Genomic DNA, 21,368 nt, shown 5'->3' on the forward strand with positions numbered 1-21,368 from the left:
CAGCTGGACACCTGAGTCAGGAGGTGGCTGTAGGAGACATGTCTGAGCTTCCCCTCAGCCCTGCGCACCCCGGGTCATGGCCAGCAGGGCCACAGCGCTGCCATGGGCTGAGCAGCTGCCCCTCCAGAGACTTGGGTGCGTGCTCCACTGGTGGAGGTGGAAATGTCACACTCTTGGGGACAGCAGGGGCTTGATGGAACTTTAGGAGTGACGGTCAGGACATGACAAAAACAACTACTGGCTTTCACTGTATGCAGGTGATGTCACCGCTGGCAAAGCTTGCGGCTCTCCAGGGAATACAGAAGTGTAGAGGTGTAGCAGCTCCTCGCAAAAAGCCAGCAGAACAGCCGTGTCTCCATCTGTCCATCCATCCCATCCCGTCCCATCCCACCCCATCCCATCCCATCCCATCCCATCCCATCCCATCCCATCCCATCCCATCCCACCCCATCCCATCCCATCCCATCCCATCCCATCCCATCCCATCCCATCCCGTCCCACCCCATCCCATCCCATCCCACCCCATCCCATCCCACCCCATCCCATCCCATCCCATCCCATCCCGTCCCACCCCATCCCATCCCATCCCATCCCGTCCCGTCCCATTCCGTCCCATCCCATCCTATCCCATCCCATCCCATCCCGTCTCATCCCATCCCGTCCCGTCCCGTCCTGTCCCATCCCATCCCATCCCTGCATCCCGCGTTTTGAGGAGAAGACATGGTTCTCCAGGGAGCACTGGGGGTGAGAACCCATTTCCCAGGGCTTTACACCAACCTGGACTAGAAAAGCACCTGCCAGAGGGCTAGTGATGGGACCAAATCCATCAGACTTATGCCCATCCAATTAATTGGCCAGTTCTCAGAGCAAAACCTATTGGGATGCAGCTGGTTAACGAATAACTCTGCTGTGGGGCATGGCTGTGCTCCCATTTCAGGATCTGCCATGTGCCTCCAGGGACAACGCCGGGCACCAGCAGCGGTGGTGTGTGTGCGGTGGCTCTGCGTGCCCCTGGCCTCGGGAGCAGCGCCAGGCCAGCTTTCCACCGCGGCACCGGCAGCACCTGCCCCACACCGCGGGAGGGGACGTGCCGCTGCTCGCCACGCCGCTCACCGCCCTCTCCCCGGGGAAAACGGCTCATGTCCCTCTGCAGTGCTGACCGGTCTCATGTTGGGTTGTGCCGCTGCCAGACAGCCAGCAGTGGGGCTGGTGATGGTTTGCAGCCCCTGTTGGGGTCTGTTTCTGACAAAAACTGTAATCTGCTGCTGGATGGGGCTGCCCTGGGCCAAGACGGGCCACCCCGGCAGCGCCATGGCATTTCCTCCAGCAGAGCAGGACCTCGTCCGTCATAGAATCACAGAACCACAGATGGTTTGTGTTGCAGGGCCCTCCCCAGCTGCCCAGTGCCCCCCCTACCATGAGCAGGGACATCGTCACCAGCTCAGGGTGCTCAGAGCCCCGTCCAGCCTGGCCTGGGATGTCTCCAGGATGGTTCATCCTGGTACAAGGCACTTTCCTTGCTGAGCAATTTCCCCATGAGGGTGGGAGTCCCCCTGCCGCTGTGGGACAGTGTGCGGCTGTGCCCATGCTGGTGACCTCCTGCCACGGCTGGCACCACACTGCTGTGGACACACAGCTGCGGGCAGGACCAGGGTCACCAGGGTCCCATTGCCCAACACGGCAGATGCGGTGGTGAGACAGGGGAAAGGAGCAGATACAAGTCTGTGGGTTAATTTGCCAAGCAAGTACCTCTGGTCCCTTTATCCCATAAATGCTGCACTCCTGGTTTGGATGACAGCTGGACGAAGGTGTATGAAGGTGTCACAGGGCTTGTAAGGGCAGCAGAGAGGTGGCACGGGGGCAGGGACACACAGAGACAAAGGGCTTTTTGCTCCATCAGTCATTTTTCCTGTAATTGCCTGTATCCCTGGTGACAGGAAGGCTTTGGTCCGTGCAATGGCCTCGTGCTGTGGTCCTGCAGGTCCTCCTGAGGCACTGGTGTCATCTCCTTCCCCCAGCCCATGGCTCTGCGCTCTGCTCTGTGCTGCCCCTTGGCACCTGCAGGTGTGGAGGTGGGACAGACCCGTCCCGCAGAGAGCTGGACACCCTGGGGATCGCTCCACCGAACGCACCAACCTCCCAGGGTCTCCAGGGCTCCCTCCTGGGACACAGGACCCGGACCTGCCCTTGGCGCACACCTGAGGCTGGAGGCCAGCGGCAGCCTGGATCTTCCCATCCCGTCCTGGTCTGAGCATCCTTCCATTGCTGCTCCTGCTTGCTTCACTGTGCGCCCATGGTCACATCTCCATGGCCCCATTGTTCCCATGGTCACATCTCCATGGCCTTGCTGTGTGCCCATGGCCACATTTCCATGGATTCGGTGTGTGACCTTGGTCACATCTCCATGGCCTCGCTGTGTGCCCATGGCCACATCTCTGCTCCCTCTCTGTTCCTGCAGCAGAGGTGACTCCTGTCCCTTGTGCAGTTTGTAGGACCGGGGTTTTTGCACATGGGACACCATGCACGGGTGACACCGTTTCAGGCCCTGTGACATTCAGAAGTCTATTAGCGGGATGAAAGTTTTCATTTACTGGAGGGCAAGTGTGTACTTGGACTGTTAGACTATTACCACAAGATTATTTTAAAAGCATTTTCAGAGATTTCCTGTAGGGAGGAAAACATACATCCTCTCCATTAAGGATTTCACCCACACCAGTTTCTTTAATCCTTCTTAAGGGATAGCTAGGATTTTCTCTTTAGGAGCAACAAAAACCTTTGGACAATGCTACTCTAAGGAGCAATATTTTAATTTTCCTTTCCTGAAACAGATAACGGCCACCTTCACAAGAGGGCTCAGTGCTCAGCCTGGGAAGGACTCGCAGCAGGTGGATCGCACAGGGCACCGGTTGCCTCTGTGCAGGGTCCCGGCCGGGCCAGGTGCCGGGTCTGTGCCGGCCAAGGGCTGGAAGAGCAGCCAGGGACCCGCTGGAGCTGCCCCAACCCAGACCGTCCCCACAGAACCCAGCACCCCAGGCTGTTAGTGATCCCTGTGTGTCCCCAGCCCCCCCTGCTCACGCAGGGTCACAGGCAGATCACACAGGATCCCAGGGGTGCAATGGCTCACAGAAGGAGACTCCACACCCGCTCTGGGCAGCCTGGGCCAGGCTCTGGCACCTCCCAGCAAACAAGCGTCTGCTCATGTTCACATGGAGCCTCCTGTGTTTCAGTCTGTGCCCGGTGCCCCTCACCCTGGCCTTGGGCACCACTGAACAGAGTCTGGTCCATCCTGACACCACCCTGCCGTACTGATCATCGATCACATCCCTCTCAGCTTCTCTTCTCCAGGCTCATCACCAGAGCTCCGCTCACCCTGTTCCCTGCCCAGGCTGAGATCGGCCAGATTGGTTAAGCTGGGACTATGGCCCCCAAAACAAGGGAAGGGTCGTTAATCCCCCAACCCTCCTGAACAGGCTGCAGTGGCGTTGACAGCATTGGGACCATTTTTTGGCAGATGTCCTGTCCGCCAGTCTCACCAGATGAGCTTTCATCCCCAGCAGCATTTCTGGATTTGCATCTCTGACGTTGCTTTCCAGAGATGTGACGGCTGCCGGAGGAAACTCGCCTGGGAGGTGCTGGACACCTGCACTTGGCCGCCACACACTGACCACAAGCTGCTCTTCAGATGCATTACGTGGCTACTGCAAGGAGAAATGGGCCACCTGCCCCGCGTGTCCCCGGTCAGAGCAGCAGCTCCAGGGCTCTCCTGGGACCTCTTGCCGTGCCCTCTATCCTGCTGGAGATACTGGGGACACCTCCAGTCCCTGCGAACAGCCCCAGCGGGCGCTTAGCGGGCGACAATGGCAGGAGCGATCCCTGCAACAGGAGCAAAACGCCTGGCTCGTGTCTGCATTGTGGCGAGGTGCCGTTTGCCATGCACCGCGGCACTTACCAAAACAAGCCTGCCTCTCTTTAATGGGCTTTCAATAAAAATACAGCCGCGTGCTCAGGGCACCTACGTGCAGCAGCGCGAGCGCGAGAGGGGCCGAGCGCGGCAGAAGAGAGCGGGCTGCGCGTAACAATGGAGCGTGTGGAGAAAGGAGAAAAAGCAGGCAGATGGCATGAATATTAGTGCATGAAAATGACTAACACTCTGAGAATTTCCCAGTGTACTTCTGACTGGTTTGGGCTTGCTTCTATAATTAATTTATGGAAAGCACCTAAATTGGGAATAAACACAATCTCGCAAATCCCTTCTAATCTCTGCCTGTATTTTTGAAACGATACCCTGAAGGTACAGTTGCTTACAATGATTAAACTGTTTTCCTTTTAAGAATTAAAAGGGACTTCTTTTTTTTCCGTGCGATTGTGCAGAGCATTAGTGGTCAGGGCTGAGCTCAGAACTGCTTTAGATGCAATCTATTGTTGGAAATGCCCGGATGGGAGCGTTTCCCCCCCAGACCACTGGATGATAAATCTGGCAATATTTTCATTTTGGATTCATATATTTTAACACAAAATACGACCTGGTGTGTTGTCAGCCACCTAACGACTCAGAAGCATTCTGACATTAGCATAAATTTGGAAACTTCATTAAAAAAAAAAAAGGATTTTTCATTAAGTTGCCGCTTGTCTCTGGCAACAAAAGCAGCCCCGGGTCCCTCGGGCAGGACGCGGGCGGCGCGGGGTCGGTGGTGCGGGCGGGAACCGGCTGTTCGGCGCGGGAGGATCTGCCTGCGGAGACACCGGGTTGGCTCCGCGGCCACCGGCTCTGGCACCGCGGCCACCAGGTCCCGCACCGAGGGTCCGCCCGTGCTCACAGCGCTCCGGCTGCTGCAGCCGCCGGCGGGGCCGCCCGAGCCCTGCGGAGGGGACTGGCACGGGGACTGGCATGGGACAGGCGTGGGGACAGGCTTGGGGACGGGCATGGGGACGGGCATGGGGACAGTTATGGGGACAGGCTTGGGGACAGGCATGGGGACGGGCATGGGGACAGGCATGGGGACAGGCATGGGGACAGGCGTGGGGACAGTTATGGGGAGAGGCATGGGGACAGGCGTGGGGACAGTTATGGGGACAGGTGTGGGGACAGGCATGGGGACGGGCATGGGGACAGGCATGGGGACAGGCATGGGGACAGGCGTGGGGACAGTTATGGGGAGAGGCATGGGGACAGGCGTGGGGACAGTTATGGGGACAGGTGTGGGGACAGGCATGGGGACAAGCACAGGGACAGGCATATGGACAGGCATGGGGACAGGCGTGGTGACAGGCAGCAAGTCAGCCCCGGGATGCCTGCCACTGGCTCCAGTGTGGTGTGTCCCCAGGACAGCTGTGCACAGCTGTCACCTGGCCCTGGGGTGCTGGCCAAGGAGGGACAAGACGCCACTGGATCAAAGCTCCCCCAGCCCCCTGCCATGACAGGGACATCGTCACCAGCTCAGGGTGCTCAGAGCCCCGTCCAGCCTGGCCTGGGATGTCTCAGGGATGGTTCATCCACCACATCTCTGGGAACCTGGCACAGGCTCTCACCACCCTCTGTAAAATGAAACACGAAATTCAGTGCTGTCCGTGGCCATGGGGCCGGGCTCGGGAGCGAGTCCGTCAGTGAGGACATGAGGGTGCAGGAAGGAAGTGGGTTTTTTATTACATGACTTATCATGTTTCAACATGAAGATCAAGGCAAGTATTACCCGGGTCACAACCTGTCCCTTCAGTTTGGCCTCTGCAGCTCAGTCATGCATAGGAGAAGCCTTTTCCTTGTTCCCTCCAGCACATCTCCTTGTAATGGCTAATGAGAAGATATCGTGGCAGTAAAAACTCTCTCAGCCTCATAAACACAATGACAAGGCTAAGTGATCCGTCTGCAGCGCGAGCGGCGCCCGGGCTGCACGTCTCAGGCGAACGCTTCCCGTTTGCAGGCTGTTTGCATGTGCTTGATGAGCTCCGGCAGCAGCTCCGGCAGCTGCGAGACAGGTGACAACAAGGGAGGCCACCAGAGGACATCGTGATGCCCAGTGCCACCGTGGGCCCGCGGCTGGGTCCTCTGGCTCCTGGGTGGTCAGTGGCCTGGCCAGAGGGTGAGCTCTGGCCACAGCCCCTGCGGCCACCCATGCTGCAGCAGCTCTGTGTCCCCCCAGCAGCTCCGTGTCCCCATGGCAGCTCCATGTCACCACAGCAGCTCCATGTCACCATGGCAGCTCTGTGTCCCCATGAGCTGCTCCCGTGTCCCTGGGGCTGCAGCTTCGCCAGCAGCTCATTTGGTTTGTGCAAAGTCCACCTTGGGACATTTACTTTTGTCCTGTTGTGGCTGTTTGTTCAACCACAACCTTCCCGGGGGTCCATGTGCTCTGTTGTGCTCAACGGTGCTTCCTAAGATAGGACCACTGGGCTTCAACTGTTTTTATGTTCCTTGGGGAAAATAAAAGAGTGAAAAAGGCTGAATGTGATCTTTGTTTTCAGAATACTACTGCAGTAATTAAAATGCCTTGGAAGGTGTTCTGTTCCCAGAAGTAATAAATAGTTTTGACTGCTTTGCCCCATTAATTGCATATTAGTTGAATGTTTATTTTTTTATAACATGCATATTCACTCACCTGCTTACTGTGTCAGTTAAATGCATATTTAAATATGTGCTATACCCTTTAATGCACAGTAATTATGTGGTGGAGAGTGAAGACTCTGAGCAGTCCTTCTGGGGAGCAGATGTTTGCGAGCACAGTCCGTGTTGACTGTGGATACCAACCCTGCCGAGGGCACGGCTGGGCCGCGTGTGCGTGGACACGGACACACGGACACATGGACACACGGACACAGGGACATACAGACACAGGGACACACGGACACAGGGACACACGGACACAGGGACACAGGGACACAGGGACACACGGACACAGGGACATACAGACACAGGGACACATGGACACACAGACACAGGGACACAGGGACACACGGACACAGGGACACATGGACACAGGGACACATGGACACACAGACACAGGGACACAGGGACACATGGACACAGGGACACACAGACACAGGGACACATGGACACACAGACACAGGGACACATGGACACAGGGACACACAGACACAGGGACACATGGACACACAGACACTGGGACACAGGGACACACGGACACAGGGACACACGGACACACGGACACAGGGACACACGGACACAGGGACACATGGACACACGGACACAGGGACACATGGACACACAGACAAAGGGACGCAGGGACACATGGACACAGGGACACATGGACACATGGACACAGGGACACACGGACACAGGGACACATGGACACACGGACACAGGGACACATGGACACAGGGACACATGGACACATGGACACAGGGACACATGGACACAGGGACACACGGACACAGGGACACATGGACACACGGACACAGGGACACAGGGACACACGGACACAGGGACACATGGACACACAGACAAAGGGACGCAGGGACACATGGACACAGGGACACATGGACACATGGACACAGGGACACACGGACACAGGGACAAACGGACACAGGGACACATGGACACAGGGACACAGGGACACATGGACACATGGACACATGGACACAGGGACACATGGACACAGGGACACAGGGACACATGGACACATGGACAAGGGACACATGGACACATGGACACACGGACACAGGGACACATGGACACACGGACACAGGGACACATGGACACAGGGACACAGCCTTCAGGGCTGTGCCGGCTGCCTGCAGCCTTCCCTCGTGAGCAGGTCCCTGGCTGCGGCCAAGGGCTGGGCTCTGGAGGCGTGAGGAGGAGGAGGAAGAGGAGGAAGGGCTGGTGCTGGTTTCCTGGTCTGGCCTCAGCCCACAGCTCCGCCGGGTGACCAGGGCAGGTGACAGACACCCGCCAGGTGACCCAGGTGACAGACACCACTGCTGGGTGACCTGGGACAGGTGACAGATACCCGACACCAGCCACGGCAGCTCCTGTCCTGCACACCCCGTGCACTCTGTGCTGTAGCAGGGGCCCGCGGGGCAGAACCAGGGAACTCGCATTCCTGCCCAGGTCTCAGCAGACGACGCTGCCGTTGCAGATGACGTTCAGCGTAGGCTCTAGAACTGGTGACCAGCTCCTGCCAGCCCTGGCTGGATGCGTCATGTTCTTGGATTTCGTAGGAAACATCAGTTGCACCCTTTCACAATGTGCTGAGTCAGCAGCTGCCTTGGTGATGCTGACTGTTGTTGGGTAAAAGCTGAAGCCTGCTCGGGTGAGGGGAGCAGGACCGCGGGTGTCCGGGACGGGACAGGACAGCGCCGTGGTCACTGTCACCTCTGAGGATTACCTGGGTTTGCGTTTGGGCTGCGGTACATGACAGTAAGGGCTCAGCAGAGTCACCAGCTGTTGTGGGGACAGAAAACACTGTTCGTTAGGTCACTTGGTGACTGACAGACTGTCTGTACACCTGAAGGCTCACCCACTTTTCTCAAGCATGCCCAGCTGTCTCCTGTGACAGGTCCCCGATGTCCTGCCCTGCACTGAAGGAAACAGCCAGCAGCTCCTGGCGGCTCTGTTAAAGACAAAATAACGGCCTGGTGCCACCACAGCTCTGCTGGGGACAGCGGGGAGCACCCTGCACCACCCGCCCCAGCCCCGCTGGGCAGAGCCCATCCGCAACACCCGCTCCCTCCTGCAACGCTGCACTAGCTGCACCAGCTGCACCAGCTGCCCTGCGCTGCACCAGCTGCACCGGGTGCCAGGATGGTCCATGTGGGGAATCAGCTTCCCTTGGGGCAGCGCTGAGCTCCCTGTACGGCCGCTGGTGTTTGGACCATGGCACACAGCAGCAGACCGGGGCAAAGCCAGCAGCAAAGCCAGCGGAAGGCTGAGCTGCTCCGGCACTGACCGTGCCCTGTCTCGGGCGGTCAGTGTGCACACAGCAACCAGCTGCTCCTCATCCTCCCCGGAGCTCGCAGAGCCCCGTCGCAGGGCAGGAGGGCACTCACCTGGCCCCAGACACAGCCAGGACGTTTTTGGTGGCACCACATGTTGAGTGGAACTGTGTGGAGCCACGCGCATGTTCCAGTCCCTCAGGGGGCTCCTGGATCTCAGGCTGCTGCCGCTGCCATCAGCTCCTCCTTGGCAGAGGCGTCTCCGCCCCGCAGCCGCCAGTGCTGCAGAGCCCATGGCCCTGCTCCGCAGCCGCGCTCGGTTGCCGCTTTCCAGCCTCATGCCCTCCCTGTGGCACTTTGCTTCCGAGACAGCAGGTCTGCAAGGAAAGGGATGGGGATGCAGATTCTCTGCCTGGCGTGGTCCCGGCCCGGGCTTCGTGTCCCCAAAAGGGTGGGGGTCCCAGCCCCACACACGGACTCTTGCCCGCAGGACGTGAGCTCGCGCTGGCCATGTCCCTGCTGCCATGGGTCTGAGTGGGCCGCGCCGTGAGCTGGGCCGGGGCGCCGCGGCGGCAGAGCCGGCCCCGCCGCGTCCCCTCTGCAGCGGTGCCCCGGCCCCGCGCCATCGCCGCGCTGCTGCGGCCACGTTTCCAGCGACGGGTCCGGCTGCAGCCTCCTTAGGAACAATGCACTCCTACTGTATGGTACCAGATTGTACATCAAAACTATTATTTCCAACATCTCTGGCTTAATTGTAAAACTATAATACAAATGACATTGGGGGTTTGCTGGAGTTAAATTTTAATAGCAAGTCAGTGCCCTTTTAATGACATTTTATACATTTAAATTGGGCATGATCCCTTTGGGAACAGTAATTTTATTCATGGAGATTATGTCTAATTTGAATATAAAAACACCACTAAAAAGATATTGGATTTGCTATTTTTCACTTGCAGGAGCTCCGGAGTCCAATCTTCCCAACTGACTGGCTTTGGTGGATTAAAAATAAAAACCCAACAAACCAACAACCCCCTCCAACTTCCATCCCACTCTCCCAGAGCAGCTGCTGGGGACGGCGGCCACCTCCAGGGCCACCGCAGCACCGTCCGGCGCTGGAGCTGGCCAGAGACTCCCGATTCCAGCACCCACGTCCCGGGGCTCCTGTTGAGTTGGCAGATGGGCTGGTGGGGAGGGTCCCTTGCCCCAGCGAGGGCAGGATGGGCCCGTCGGCCTCGTGCTTTGGCGGCATCAGTCCCGCCTGTCCTTCCCCATGGCAGCTGGGTTACGGAGGGACAGCCCGCAGACAGAGCTGCTGGGGCAATGTCACCAACCCACACTCGCTGCCCGCTGTGCGTGAGGGACCCTCGATGGCTTGGAGACACTTGCACACCGCCAGCACCAATGTTCACAGGGGATCTGGATGGGTCCTGCAGAGTCCAGGGAGGATGCTGAGCAGAGAGGGGCCAACTGTGTAAGCAGCACACTCTGGTCCTCCCCATCAGGGCGGCCGGTGAGGGGAACTGGGGCTGTTTTGGGGTGCACCCCTTTCCCGCTGTGCAGAGCGCGTGTCTGCTCCGCATGGTGCTGTCGGAGGAAGAGCTGGCGGGCAGGTGAGATTTGCAAATGAAAAATAGTTCTGGTCCTTCCTGGGAACCAAAATAAAACCACCAGGGTTGCAAACCCCTTTGCTGGGGGAGCGGGAGGAGCAGCCTGGTGTGCCGGGGCTGCGCGGGAGACGGGCGCTGGGGGAGCGGGGGTGCAGCAGGACGGCCAAGTGGCCACACACAGGGCTGTGCCCAGCCCTGCTGGCCACCAGCCCAGCCCTTCGGCACCACGCGGCCGATAACGGCGCCGACACCGACACGCACCGTGCAGAGCTGCAGCCTTGTCTCCCAGACAGGATAAACTGTTTGGCCTTTGGACAAGATTATTTCTGTTCAGAACAGGATTGTTATCACTTAATTGAAAATAATTATCCAATGCAAATTGGCTTCAAGTTGGCAGGCTGAGTTGAGAGACGGCGCGTTTCCAGGCTGTCCTGGGGACAGGGTGAGAGCTGGGACCGCCTGCAGGGCTGGGGGGACCTGGGGACCAGGGGCAGATGTTCCCTCTGTGACTCCCACACCCCAGGAGGAGAATGCAGGGGCCCGTCCTGCCTGCTGGTGCATTTGTGCCCTGAGCCCTCCGGTTTGTGTTTCTAAAGCTCAGAGGAGCTTTGCACCTCCCCAGGGGCGGGAAGCCCCGGACCATGGCCGGCATCGCCGGCCAGCACCGCGCTGTGCCCGCCCCGGCGCAGCTGCAGCCGCAGGCACCCGGGGTGCGGACCAGACGAGACCAGCGCTGGCGCAGTCACACACACCGCAGGAGTCAACACAAATCTGGTGAGCATGCTGGGGGGCCACTGTGCCCACAGACCAGCAGAGGTGGTGGAGGTGCTGGTGCCGGAACCAGCCTCTCCAGAAACCTCTGCTTAGGTGTCATGGAGAAGGCGTTAATGAGCCCACAGCCCATGGGGTGTCTGCACCAGGGTGTCTGCACCGGGGATTTCTTCACATGAAGGACACAGCTCTGCTGCCACTGACCAGGACAGCTGCGCTTGCACCTGAGGATGGAGACGCCTGGTGCTGCAGAGGCGCTGGGGACAGGCGGGATGTGGAGACCTTCGAAGAACCAGGCAGAAAAGAACCCGGGGGCACCTACACCTCGGCTGTGCCTGTGCTCCCGCAACGCAAATGCTGAACCTGTTCTTACTACACACGAGCAGCCCACCCGTCACAACGTCATATGCGTCAGCATCTTCTCAGCAGAAAACCTCTGAGGAGAGCCAGAGACCCCTATTGCTCTGTGAGATCTCACCCCACGCCAAGTCCCTCAACACCTGCTGAATCTTCCACTTTCGGGACCCCCGTGGCCACCCTTGTCTGCTCCACAGGCCACGGTCAGCCCGGGGAGGGGGACGTGCCAGGAGGCCCCTGACTGGTGGAGATCACCAGGACTGTCCCTCCGTGGTGGAGATCACCGGGGCCGTCCCTCCATGGTGGACATCACCGGGGCTGTCCCTCCGTGGTGGAGATCACCGGGGCTGTCCCTCCGTGGTGGAGATCACCGGGGCCGTCCCTCCATGGTGGACATCACCGGGGCCGTCCCTCCATGGTGGACATCACCGGGGCTGTCCCTCTGTGGTGGAGATCACCGGGGCTGTCCCTCCGTGGTGGAGATCACCGGTGTTACTGGTGTCCGGGATCCGCCGGATCCCACCCGTGTCGGCGTGTCCAGGCTCCCTGTGGCCGTTCTGCCCCTTTTCTTTTTCCTGCCTGAACGGGTTTGGATCAGACGAGACACACCACCGCCACAGTGCACAAACACCAGGGAGAAGACTGAGTTTCCACAACAGTTTCTATATGATTTGGCCAGACCAGTTCAGGGTTAATTAAAAATATCAGTGTTTAAATGCAGTTTCACCATAAGTGTAAAATGCTTCTGCAAAATCTCGGTCAGGACTTTTTAAAGACAGTGTACTTTTCCTGGCAAAGCACAATTAGACACAGTCAAATATTGTCCTGGTTAAAGACTATTAATTTTCCTTACATTTGTCATGAATTAATTTTTTCTGGCTGTATCAACAGTGTTTCCTTTATAAATACAACTGGCTCCTTTACATTGAAAAATTAAATTTGCTTTGATAATGAACTGAGGTGCTAATAATCGTTTTGCAATGCAAAAAAGTGCAATTACTGTCTGCTGCGCTGTGCAGAGCCACAGTCGGTTGTGACTGAAAGTCGTGTTGTACTGGTGAGCACCGGGAGGACGGTCGGGGGTCACTCCAGGTGCGGAGACAACACCTGGACCGGTGGAGAGTGGAGTGATGAGCGCCGTGTGTGCCGGCTCGGTGCCTCTGCCTGCCACACCCGCCGAACCCACTGCCCGCCGGGCTCGTCTGTGCCGCGGATGCCGCAGGCTCACCTGATCTCCAGCTCTGCACTGTGGCTCCTGCGTGTTGCTGCGGCGCCAGTGGCGTGTCCCTGCTGGCTCATCCCTGTGCTGCCACCAGCGCCACACGTGACACATCCATGTCCTGTGCCAGGGCATGTCCCTGTGCTGCCACCAGCGCCACACGTGACACATCCATGTCCTGTGCCACGGCATGTCCCTGTGCTGCCACCACCGCCACACGTGACACATCCATGTCCTGTGCCACGGCATGTCCCTGTGCTGCCACCACCGCCACACGCGACACATCCATGTCTTGCTGCCACGACACAGCCCCGTTCTGCTGCCACCGCCATTAGACATCCCTGTCCTCCCGCCACAGGACATCCGTGTCCTCCCACCATGGCACAGCCGCCTGCTCTCCCCCGCGGTGCCTGGCACCGTCACAGGGCAGCATGGCCAAGGTCCATGCAGCCGTTTGTGCCGCTGGCCCCCTCGGCCGGGGCTGTGCAGCCGCTGGGGGTGAATTCCTGCTCAGAAAAGTTGTGCCAAGACAACGAGTCTTTCCGCCCCTCTGTAGGTGTCCTGATCCGTGCTGGGACAAGGAGCGGAGGGACACGCAGCCCTCGGGGACAGCCCTGCCAGGCACACACGCGGGCACCAGCCCAGCCTGCCCTGGCTGTCCCGCAGCCCTGCAGGGCACAGAGGAGCGGAGGACTGCAGGCACCAGATCCGGGCTCTGAAGGTGATGAGGAGGGCTGCGATCGAGGCACAACGTCCACTTCAGGTAGTGCTTCCTACCTTTAACCGAGGCACTTTGTGAATGTTTTTTAAAAGTTCAAAAAAGCCTTGAATGTGTGTATTTTTATAAAATAATATTTTATAGATAGGTGTTGACTTTGTTCTTCTGTTGAAAGTAAATCATTTAAGGGAAAATTATAAGACAAGATGAAAATCCACCAGGAGTACAAAGGAAAGCTCTTAACACACAAGCTAAGAGCAGGAGGACAGAGCTTTGCAGCATGTGCTGAATTCCCTGGACTGCAGCATTCTTAGAGCTTATGCTCTGCCTAAGCCCTAGAGACGGGACAACAGTGAACTTCTGCTGAACACGGTGATTGGGAAGCCTCAGTGCTGGAGACAGGCTCTAGCGGTATGTTAGTCCTCCTGCTGCAGTGTCAATTTACAGAGGTGCATCCTCCACCCTCTGACACCGGGCAGCAGCCCCACCGCGTCCACGCCGGCCGCTTCCCTCGCTCACACTTCATCAGCCCGATGTATCTTTTAGGTGTGTTTGATATCTCCTGCAGAGCAGAAGATTCCCACCTGGAGAACACCTGAGAAGGTTCGTGCCAGAACACCGAGAGGCAGGATTTAATGCAGACTCAGCATTTCAGTTCACTGCTCCAATCACCTTCCGAACGGACGCGCTCGCTGTGAGCTGAGTGCAACCCCGACTCCACCAGCAGAGGTCTTTCTGGGGATGCTGGACGGTGCCCGTTGCCCCTGGCCAGCGAGCAGGGTCGGGAGCATTTGTGAGAGCACCTGTGAGGAGGGGCGAGGAAGAACAAACCCCTTTACGCACAGAGCAAGCCCAGCTGTGGGACGGGGCCGGCCCTGGCTGCTGGCAGAACACAGTCTGACGGAACGCTGCTTGTGGAACAGGCGGTGTGAGCGCTGCCTTGGCCCACGGAATCCTGGTGCATTCAGGTCTCCTCGTTCACCAATTGAGGAAAAACGAACCCTGGACTGGTTTTTTGCACTGGTTTGCTCACAGGGAAAAACTTGTCACTCTTGGAAGAGCCGTTGAGTGAGATGTGGGTGGAACAGGATCTGTTGGTAAGACTGTCCTGAGGCTTGTGGGTCTGCAAGGTCACCATGGGCAGGACCTGCCTTGCCATGGCCACGTCTGGTCCGGAGCTGCAAGGGAAGCACAGTGACAGGAGATGGAGACAGCTCTGCCTGCTCCTGCGGGTACCGCGGCTGCAATTGCACCCTCTGATTGGCTGGAATCAGCTCAACAGCTCGTCTGGGGGATCCCGACCCCCACTCTGCTGCCTCTGCGGGGGGAGCAGCGACCCACGGCCCCGTGGGACAAACCCACCACAGCAAATTCACTTCTTGCCCCATAGCAAGAAAATGGTCTAAAATAGTGTGACTTCCACTCCTTCTGACATGCCCTGGCTGGAACATGTTGTGCGGTGTCCCCAGTGTCACTGGCTGCATGGTGTCCCTGGCATTGCTGGCTGCGTGGTGCTCCCAGTGTCACTGGTTGTGCAGTGTCCCAAGTGTCACTGTTGGCGTGGTGTCCCCACCATCGGCAGCTGTGCTGTGTCCCCAGCATCACTGGCTGTGCGGTGTCTCCACTGTCACCAGCTGCACAGTGTCCCCACCATCGTCGGCTGTGCGGGAACGTCAGCTCGTGGTGTCTGACGCGCTGGCCACCGCTCCCAGTGACGCGGGACAGTGCAGCCGTGTAGCTCAGACACGCTTGTTTAAATGACTTTCCCAGCAGATTCTACAACAGCTCGTACCTCGAGACACATACACTGATACTTTATGCAGACTTCAGGGAACAGAAAGCTTCCACGAGGAGCCACCCTCTGCTCCACTGTGTCACAAAGGCACGCCAGAGCACACCGGTGTGCAGAGATGTACACCTCAAATCCCAGAACTCCTTCCTTCCTCAACTTTGCCGTGTAGATGCTGCAACAAATGATGCACCAAATACTCTCTTCTCCCCTCTTCACTCCTGGGACACCTGCCCCCATTATCAAACAAGACTCTGACCTTTTGTTCCACTCATCTTGTCTCCTCCCTGGAGTCTGGGCTGAGCTGCGCCCTTTGTCTATTCACGCAGTGTAGGTTCCTCACGCTGCTGCACCGGGGCACATCAGCTGCGACCTGCAGACACCGTCCTCTCCTGGGAGGAGCAGCTTTCCCGGTCCCGGCCATCTCTGGAGAAAGGCTGACAGCTCTGTGGAGGAGGGGGAAAAAGCAGGTGGGAGGAATGACCGACCACAGCACGTTTTGGTTCAATAGGGTAAGTCACCTGGTCCAGAGCAGGGCTCTAGTGCAGTGCTTTTCTTTATCCACTACCTAACATGGTTGTATTTTTGCTGGTGGAAAATGCGTCACTTCTTTTTGCCATTTTTCTTATCCCGTCCTTCTCATCTGATGCAAAAACATCTTCAGATGTATTACTTTTGCACTAAGTTCTGAAAAATTAATCACCTGATAGACAGAAGCCTTACTGGTCATGCTGGGAGGTGCTGGTTTCCAGTGCCGTTCTGCTGGTGCAGGACACAACCAGCTTTGTTTCAAGTGGCCCAAGACAGACCTGTGGTGGAGCCCCGTGCATGGGCACGCAGACCAGGCGCTTGGCCGTGCTGCTCCAGCAGGTCAGCAGGTGATCTCCTGGCTGGTCCGTGTGGAGCTCAGTGATCCGGAGAGAGTTTTGCTGCCTGGTGTGCGCCACGGGACGTCTCCGGGGCTGGAAACATCTGCAAATGAGGGTCCTGCTACAGCTCAGCTGTCCGGAAAGAGACAAATCCCTTTTGTGTTGCTCCACGTTGCTGCTCCCCGTGTGAGAAGGCTCAGCACCTGGCCGAGGGACGGTTTCGAAGCTGGAGAGCAGGGGGCTGGCTGGGAGACGTGTGGCCCCAGCCTGCCCTGACGGCGCGGATGGGGTCCCGGTTCCCCCGCTCTCATGTGCCGGGCACCCCCCGGCCCAGCCGCAGCGCCGCGAGGGCAGCGCCCGCCTGCCGGCACCTCGGCCGTCGCCCCGGCCGCACCCCCGCAGACCGGCCCAGCTCTTCCCTGACCCCGCCGGCTGCACAACCTCCTCAGGCGACCCGCGGCCGTCCGTCATCTTTGGCACTCTGCCTTTTTTCCTAGTGTGTCAGCTACACCTTTCTGTCCTCCAAGCGGTTGTTGTCCTGACAGAACAGCCATTTTCCTTCACACCTTATTCGCCTGAGGATTATTTCCTAGAGGAAAACACCTTATTTCCTAGAGGAAAGCAGCCTCATTCATGTCAGTGTTTCCTTGCCAGCCGCACTATCTGGACCCCCGGGTTTTTCTCCAAATTTTCTGGTGCCCCTCCGGAGCAGATTCAGTATTCGGCTGCGCAAAGCCCGACACAGTTGGTATTTGAGCTGATGTCCGACCCTGCCATGACTCGAGCGCCCTGTGGTCAGTGCTGCAGGTTGTACCGTGGCTGCCGTGTCTCGGTTCCTTTACCAGACCCTGCTGCCCGGTTCAGCTGGGGAGCTGCTCCCGTCACCAGGTCCTGGCCCTCACGGGCCAGGCTGCTGGAGAAGGCTCCTTCCCCCGGCTCCACTGGCTTCCAGACGTTGCTGTTTTATCTTTTTCTCTTCCTGTGGTCCCAAATACCCCACTTTCTCTGTGCCTTTCCTCACTGTCTTGCAACCACGAGCAGCAGACACCTGTCAGAGCAAAGCCAAGTCAGATATCTGCAGCACTGGGCAGCCGCAGTACCCAGAGCTAAAGCCAGAGATGTTTCCACCAAAAACGTATCATCTGGTGCTTACAACAGCTGCTGCAGTGACACGCAGATGCCACCACACCTACAGATGCCACATCTGTGTGTCCCCAGCCCCCCTGCTCACGCAGGGTCACAGGCAGATCACACAGGATCCCAGGGGTGCAATGGCTCACAGGAGGAGACTCCACACCCGCTCTGGGCAGCCTGGGCCAGGCTCTGGCACCTCCCAGCAAACAAGTGTCTGCTCATGTTCACATGGAGCCTCCTGTGTTTCAGTCTGTGCCCGGTGCCCCTCACCCTGGCCTTGGGCACCACTGAACAGAGTCTGCTCCATCCTGACACCACCCTGCCGTACTGATCATCGATCACATCCCTCTCAGCTTCTCTTCTCCGCTCAGCAGCCCCAGCTCTCTCAGTGTCTCCTCAGCACAAAGATGCTCCAGAGCCCTCAGCATCTCCGTGTCCCTCCCTGGACTCTCTGCAGTGGTTCCTTGTCCCTCTTGACCTGGGGAGCCCAGCACTGGCCCCAGTTCTGAGATGGGGCCTCCCCAGGCAGAGCAGAGGGGGAGGAACAACCTCCCTGACCTGCTGCCCACACTCTTCCTCACACACCCCAGGGCCCGTTGGCCTCTTGGCCACAGGGCACGTTGGTGACTCACGCTCACCCTGTTGTCAAGGTGAATATTGTCAGCTGAAGCCACTGAACATCATAGAAATGCCTCAGGAGTCCTGTCTGGCTTAACTCCTGCACAGCACCCAGAACCTTGTCTTTAGAGGACTCAGCAAAAATCCTGACTTGCTGCACATCTGAGCGCCACTTGACACGGGCAGCGACAGCACCCGCGCCCTGTGCAGAGGCCGCGGTGCCCCCAGGCTGCCCCCCACTCCCACGGCGGCCTCACCAGCGCGGAAACAGCCACGTTGATGGGTTGTCCTGTGGTGATTTCAGCGCCTGTCGTGTTCCCACTCCTGACGTCGCTCTCACCTTGGCTGGGCTGTTTAACATCGGCACATGAAGCCACCGCATACGCCTGGAGAAGTACATTGCACCTATTTCCTTGTAGATTCCTTTGACAACAGGGATGAGCATGGTGGGACGAGGGCAGTTAGAGACTCAGGGAAGGTCTCTGTGGCGAATCCCTCCGGAGCATGTTACCCCAGTGGCCATCAGAATAAAGCTCTTCTGGCCTTCACCTCTGAGAGCGACTGTCTTATTTCTTCTATAGCACACCGCAGGGCACCCATAAAACACCTCACAACGGACGGACGGCCCAGAGCGATCCCTCATCAGACACTATGGCAGTTCAGAGTTTTCTCCTTGGCCTTGGATGTTTTTGGAACCACAGCTGCTTCAGTTTGGGGTAGTGAAGCGGAAAACCACCTGCTCTTGATGTTCTTCAGTGAACGAGAGGCATGAGCACCTGAAGTGTCCCCAGAGCGTGGCCGGTCCTTACCACAGGGCTGTCCAGTGAAGACAACGGTGGGGCCACAATTCCACTGAGTCCCGTTCACTTCGACAAAATCCCCAAACTTACTGAATATTGGCTTGAAAAACAGTGGATAAAAGAGTTCTGGAAGCAAGATGCCCTAAAATCTGCCCAAGCACAGGTTAGGGATGTTGTCCATCCCGTTTTTATACGTGTGTGCTCTCAGTTGTCCCTATAGGGTGCAATTCGGCCCTTACGCGGGCCGCGACCCCCAGCCCTCACTGTCCCGTGTGGTGGGGACCCCGGGAGCGGCTCCTGCTGGCACCTGAGCGTGCACCTCGAGCAGATGGGGAACCTGGAGCCTTGGGGATCCCAGCTGTGTCCACGCAGTGTCGCGGGACACAGACAGAGTCTCCTGGCGGCTCCTCAAGAGGCTGCAGCTCCCGAAGAAGAGATTTACTCACCTCGTGACAACTTCTCTGCCAGACGACCAAACCGAACTCCACCGGAAAAGCTGATCTCAATCCGAACAGCGTCCTTCCCTGCCGACCAGTCTGCACGCCGGTTCAGCTGCCGGAGACTTTTGGTCAAGTAGAACCAGGTATTGACACACCAAAGGGACGTAAACCACAGCACACAGGACGGAACACGTTCCAAAGTCAGCTCAAGTCCTTCCAGAAGTGGAATTCATTTTTTTTTTTTAAATTCTGGCTAAAAGTTATTTACTTTTTCATCAGGAACTTTTAAATCAAGTCATCAATGAAGTGGAGCAAAACTAAATTTCGGTTGCCAACAAGGACACACTTGTTGGGCACTGGGTTCCCAGGCATTAAGCAGGTGTAGCTGTGCCCCCACCACCCCGAGGTGACGCGGTCACCGAGCACCAGTGATCCGACTGCAGACCTTGCCAACAACACGCAGGTGAATTTAAGGAGAACACGTTTCCAGCGTGCCCGTTTCCCTCCTCAGACATCCCTGCATTAGCGCAGGTTAGAAACAACTTTCTAGTTTTAAAACACACTTGTAGCCAAAGGCCTGTTTGTTATCACGAATGAAGAGAGGACGCGTATCTTATGACACTGTACTACTAGTTACTACCAGCTTACTTACTTAGCAAAAGGAGTGGTACAGAATACAGTACGTCATTAATCAGCAGAATATAGATTATATCCTTTTCAAACCAAAAAACCTTTTGCCAGAGGTGATGTAGTTTCAGCTGAGGAAAGTGAAGCAGACACCGTTTTTAATTGCAGTTGGTAATGCAAGAAAACGTAAAACAAACCTACATTTTATATATCTCTCATGTGAAGTTTTATTTGGGTTTTTCCTTTGATGAAGCACTTATTCTTACAAAACTTTTAACAACACCCTTGTTCAATTCCAGTGTACAAAAATAGCTGTATTTTAAAAAATTATTAAATTTTAGCACAGTAAGTCTGGAATCAAATACACTTCTCGTACTCTGCCATCTCTTCTCCCGAAACAAGTTGCACATCAGAGGAACAAGGACACAGGTAAGGGGAGAAGTAAACCCGTGACGGGAGCACGAGGTGGGAGACTGCCAGGTCCCAGGGCGCGGGGCGAGGACTCGGCAGCGCCGCGGGTGAAGGAGCCCCCGCCGCGCCCTGGGAGGAATGAACAGGCCTGGGAACGCGCTTCACGTCCCGTCCCCGGCCCCTATCCCCGCTCCTCCTGACCCGCAGTCTCCGGCGTCGGCTCCCGGGGCTCCGCGGCACAGCAACACCCGCCAGCCAGGACACAAACCCACCAACCCCGCCAGGCCCATTCTCCCTCCTGCCCCCCATCAAGCAAATAAACCACACTTACAGCCTATTCTGGTACAGAACAGCGCAGCCGCTGCAACAGGAGCAGGGTCCTGCCTGCCCAGCACGCTGTTCGGACAGACGGACACCGCGGCTGGGAGCGGAGACGGACGCTGGCGTGTGACGGGTGTCTGTGCACGCGGGCCCGGGCTCAGGGACGGACTCGAATTCAGTGTGCTAAGAGAAGGACAAGAACAACAGGAGGTGGAGCTGGAGCCAGTGAACGCTGGTGCTACCGATCCATTCCTCAACACTAGGATTTCTGCTTGGACTTCTTCCTCCTCTGTTTTATGAGAAATAAATTATCATGGACATCACCATCAGCACCTTCCTGCTTTTTCCATTTCTTCTTCCTTTTGGCACCTTCCAGAGGCTCCCGCGCTGCCGTGCTGCCCAGCAGCGCCTGCGCCAGCGCCGCGTGTCGGGCTCTGCCGCCCCGGCCCCCCCGCGGGACGCGCTCCCTCGGCTCGCCACTGCGGCCGCGCTTCTCCTGGGGCTTCTCTGCCCGGGACATCTTCAGCTTCCGCTGGCGCTCCTCGCTTCTGTTCCGTTCCCCGTGCCCCTTCCAAGGCTTGCTCTTCCTCTTGTGGCCGTGCCCGCCCTGCTCCTCGCGCGGCCGCGGTGTCTCCGGCTGCTCCGGCAGCAGGCCGGCCTCCTGCAGCTCTGTGAACACAGCCCCGCGTCAGCGCCCGGCAGAGAACACAACACCCGGTGCTCGCGCCATCGCCGCTTCCTTACGTACGTGTGAAGTCAGAAAAGAATCCATCACCTCTGACAGCCTTTTTCTTGTCA

At 57.7% G+C, this 21,368-nt stretch overlaps 1 protein-coding gene across 6 annotated transcripts in view; it reads right to left on the reverse strand.

Annotated features, from left to right (window-relative positions):
- Positions 1 to 5,619: 5,619 nt before the first annotated feature.
- The window catches only part of ZCCHC7 (zinc finger CCHC-type containing 7), a 143,660-nt gene continuing 127,911 nt past the window's right edge, over positions 5,620 to 21,368 (reverse strand). For all 6 annotated transcript variants that reach the window (XM_065046605.1, XM_065046606.1, XM_065046600.1 and 3 more), the window contains one exon: positions 5,620 to 21,239. In XM_065046605.1, the coding sequence (XP_064902677.1) occupies positions 20,830 to 21,239 (410 nt within the window). In that variant the 3' untranslated portion in view covers positions 5,620 to 20,829. The remainder of the gene's footprint in view (positions 21,240 to 21,368) is intronic.

The sequence above is a fragment of the Columba livia genome, chromosome Z (genome assembly GCF_036013475.1).
Source record: "Columba livia isolate bColLiv1 breed racing homer chromosome Z, bColLiv1.pat.W.v2, whole genome shotgun sequence".
NCBI lineage: Eukaryota > Metazoa > Chordata > Aves > Columbiformes > Columbidae > Columba > Columba livia.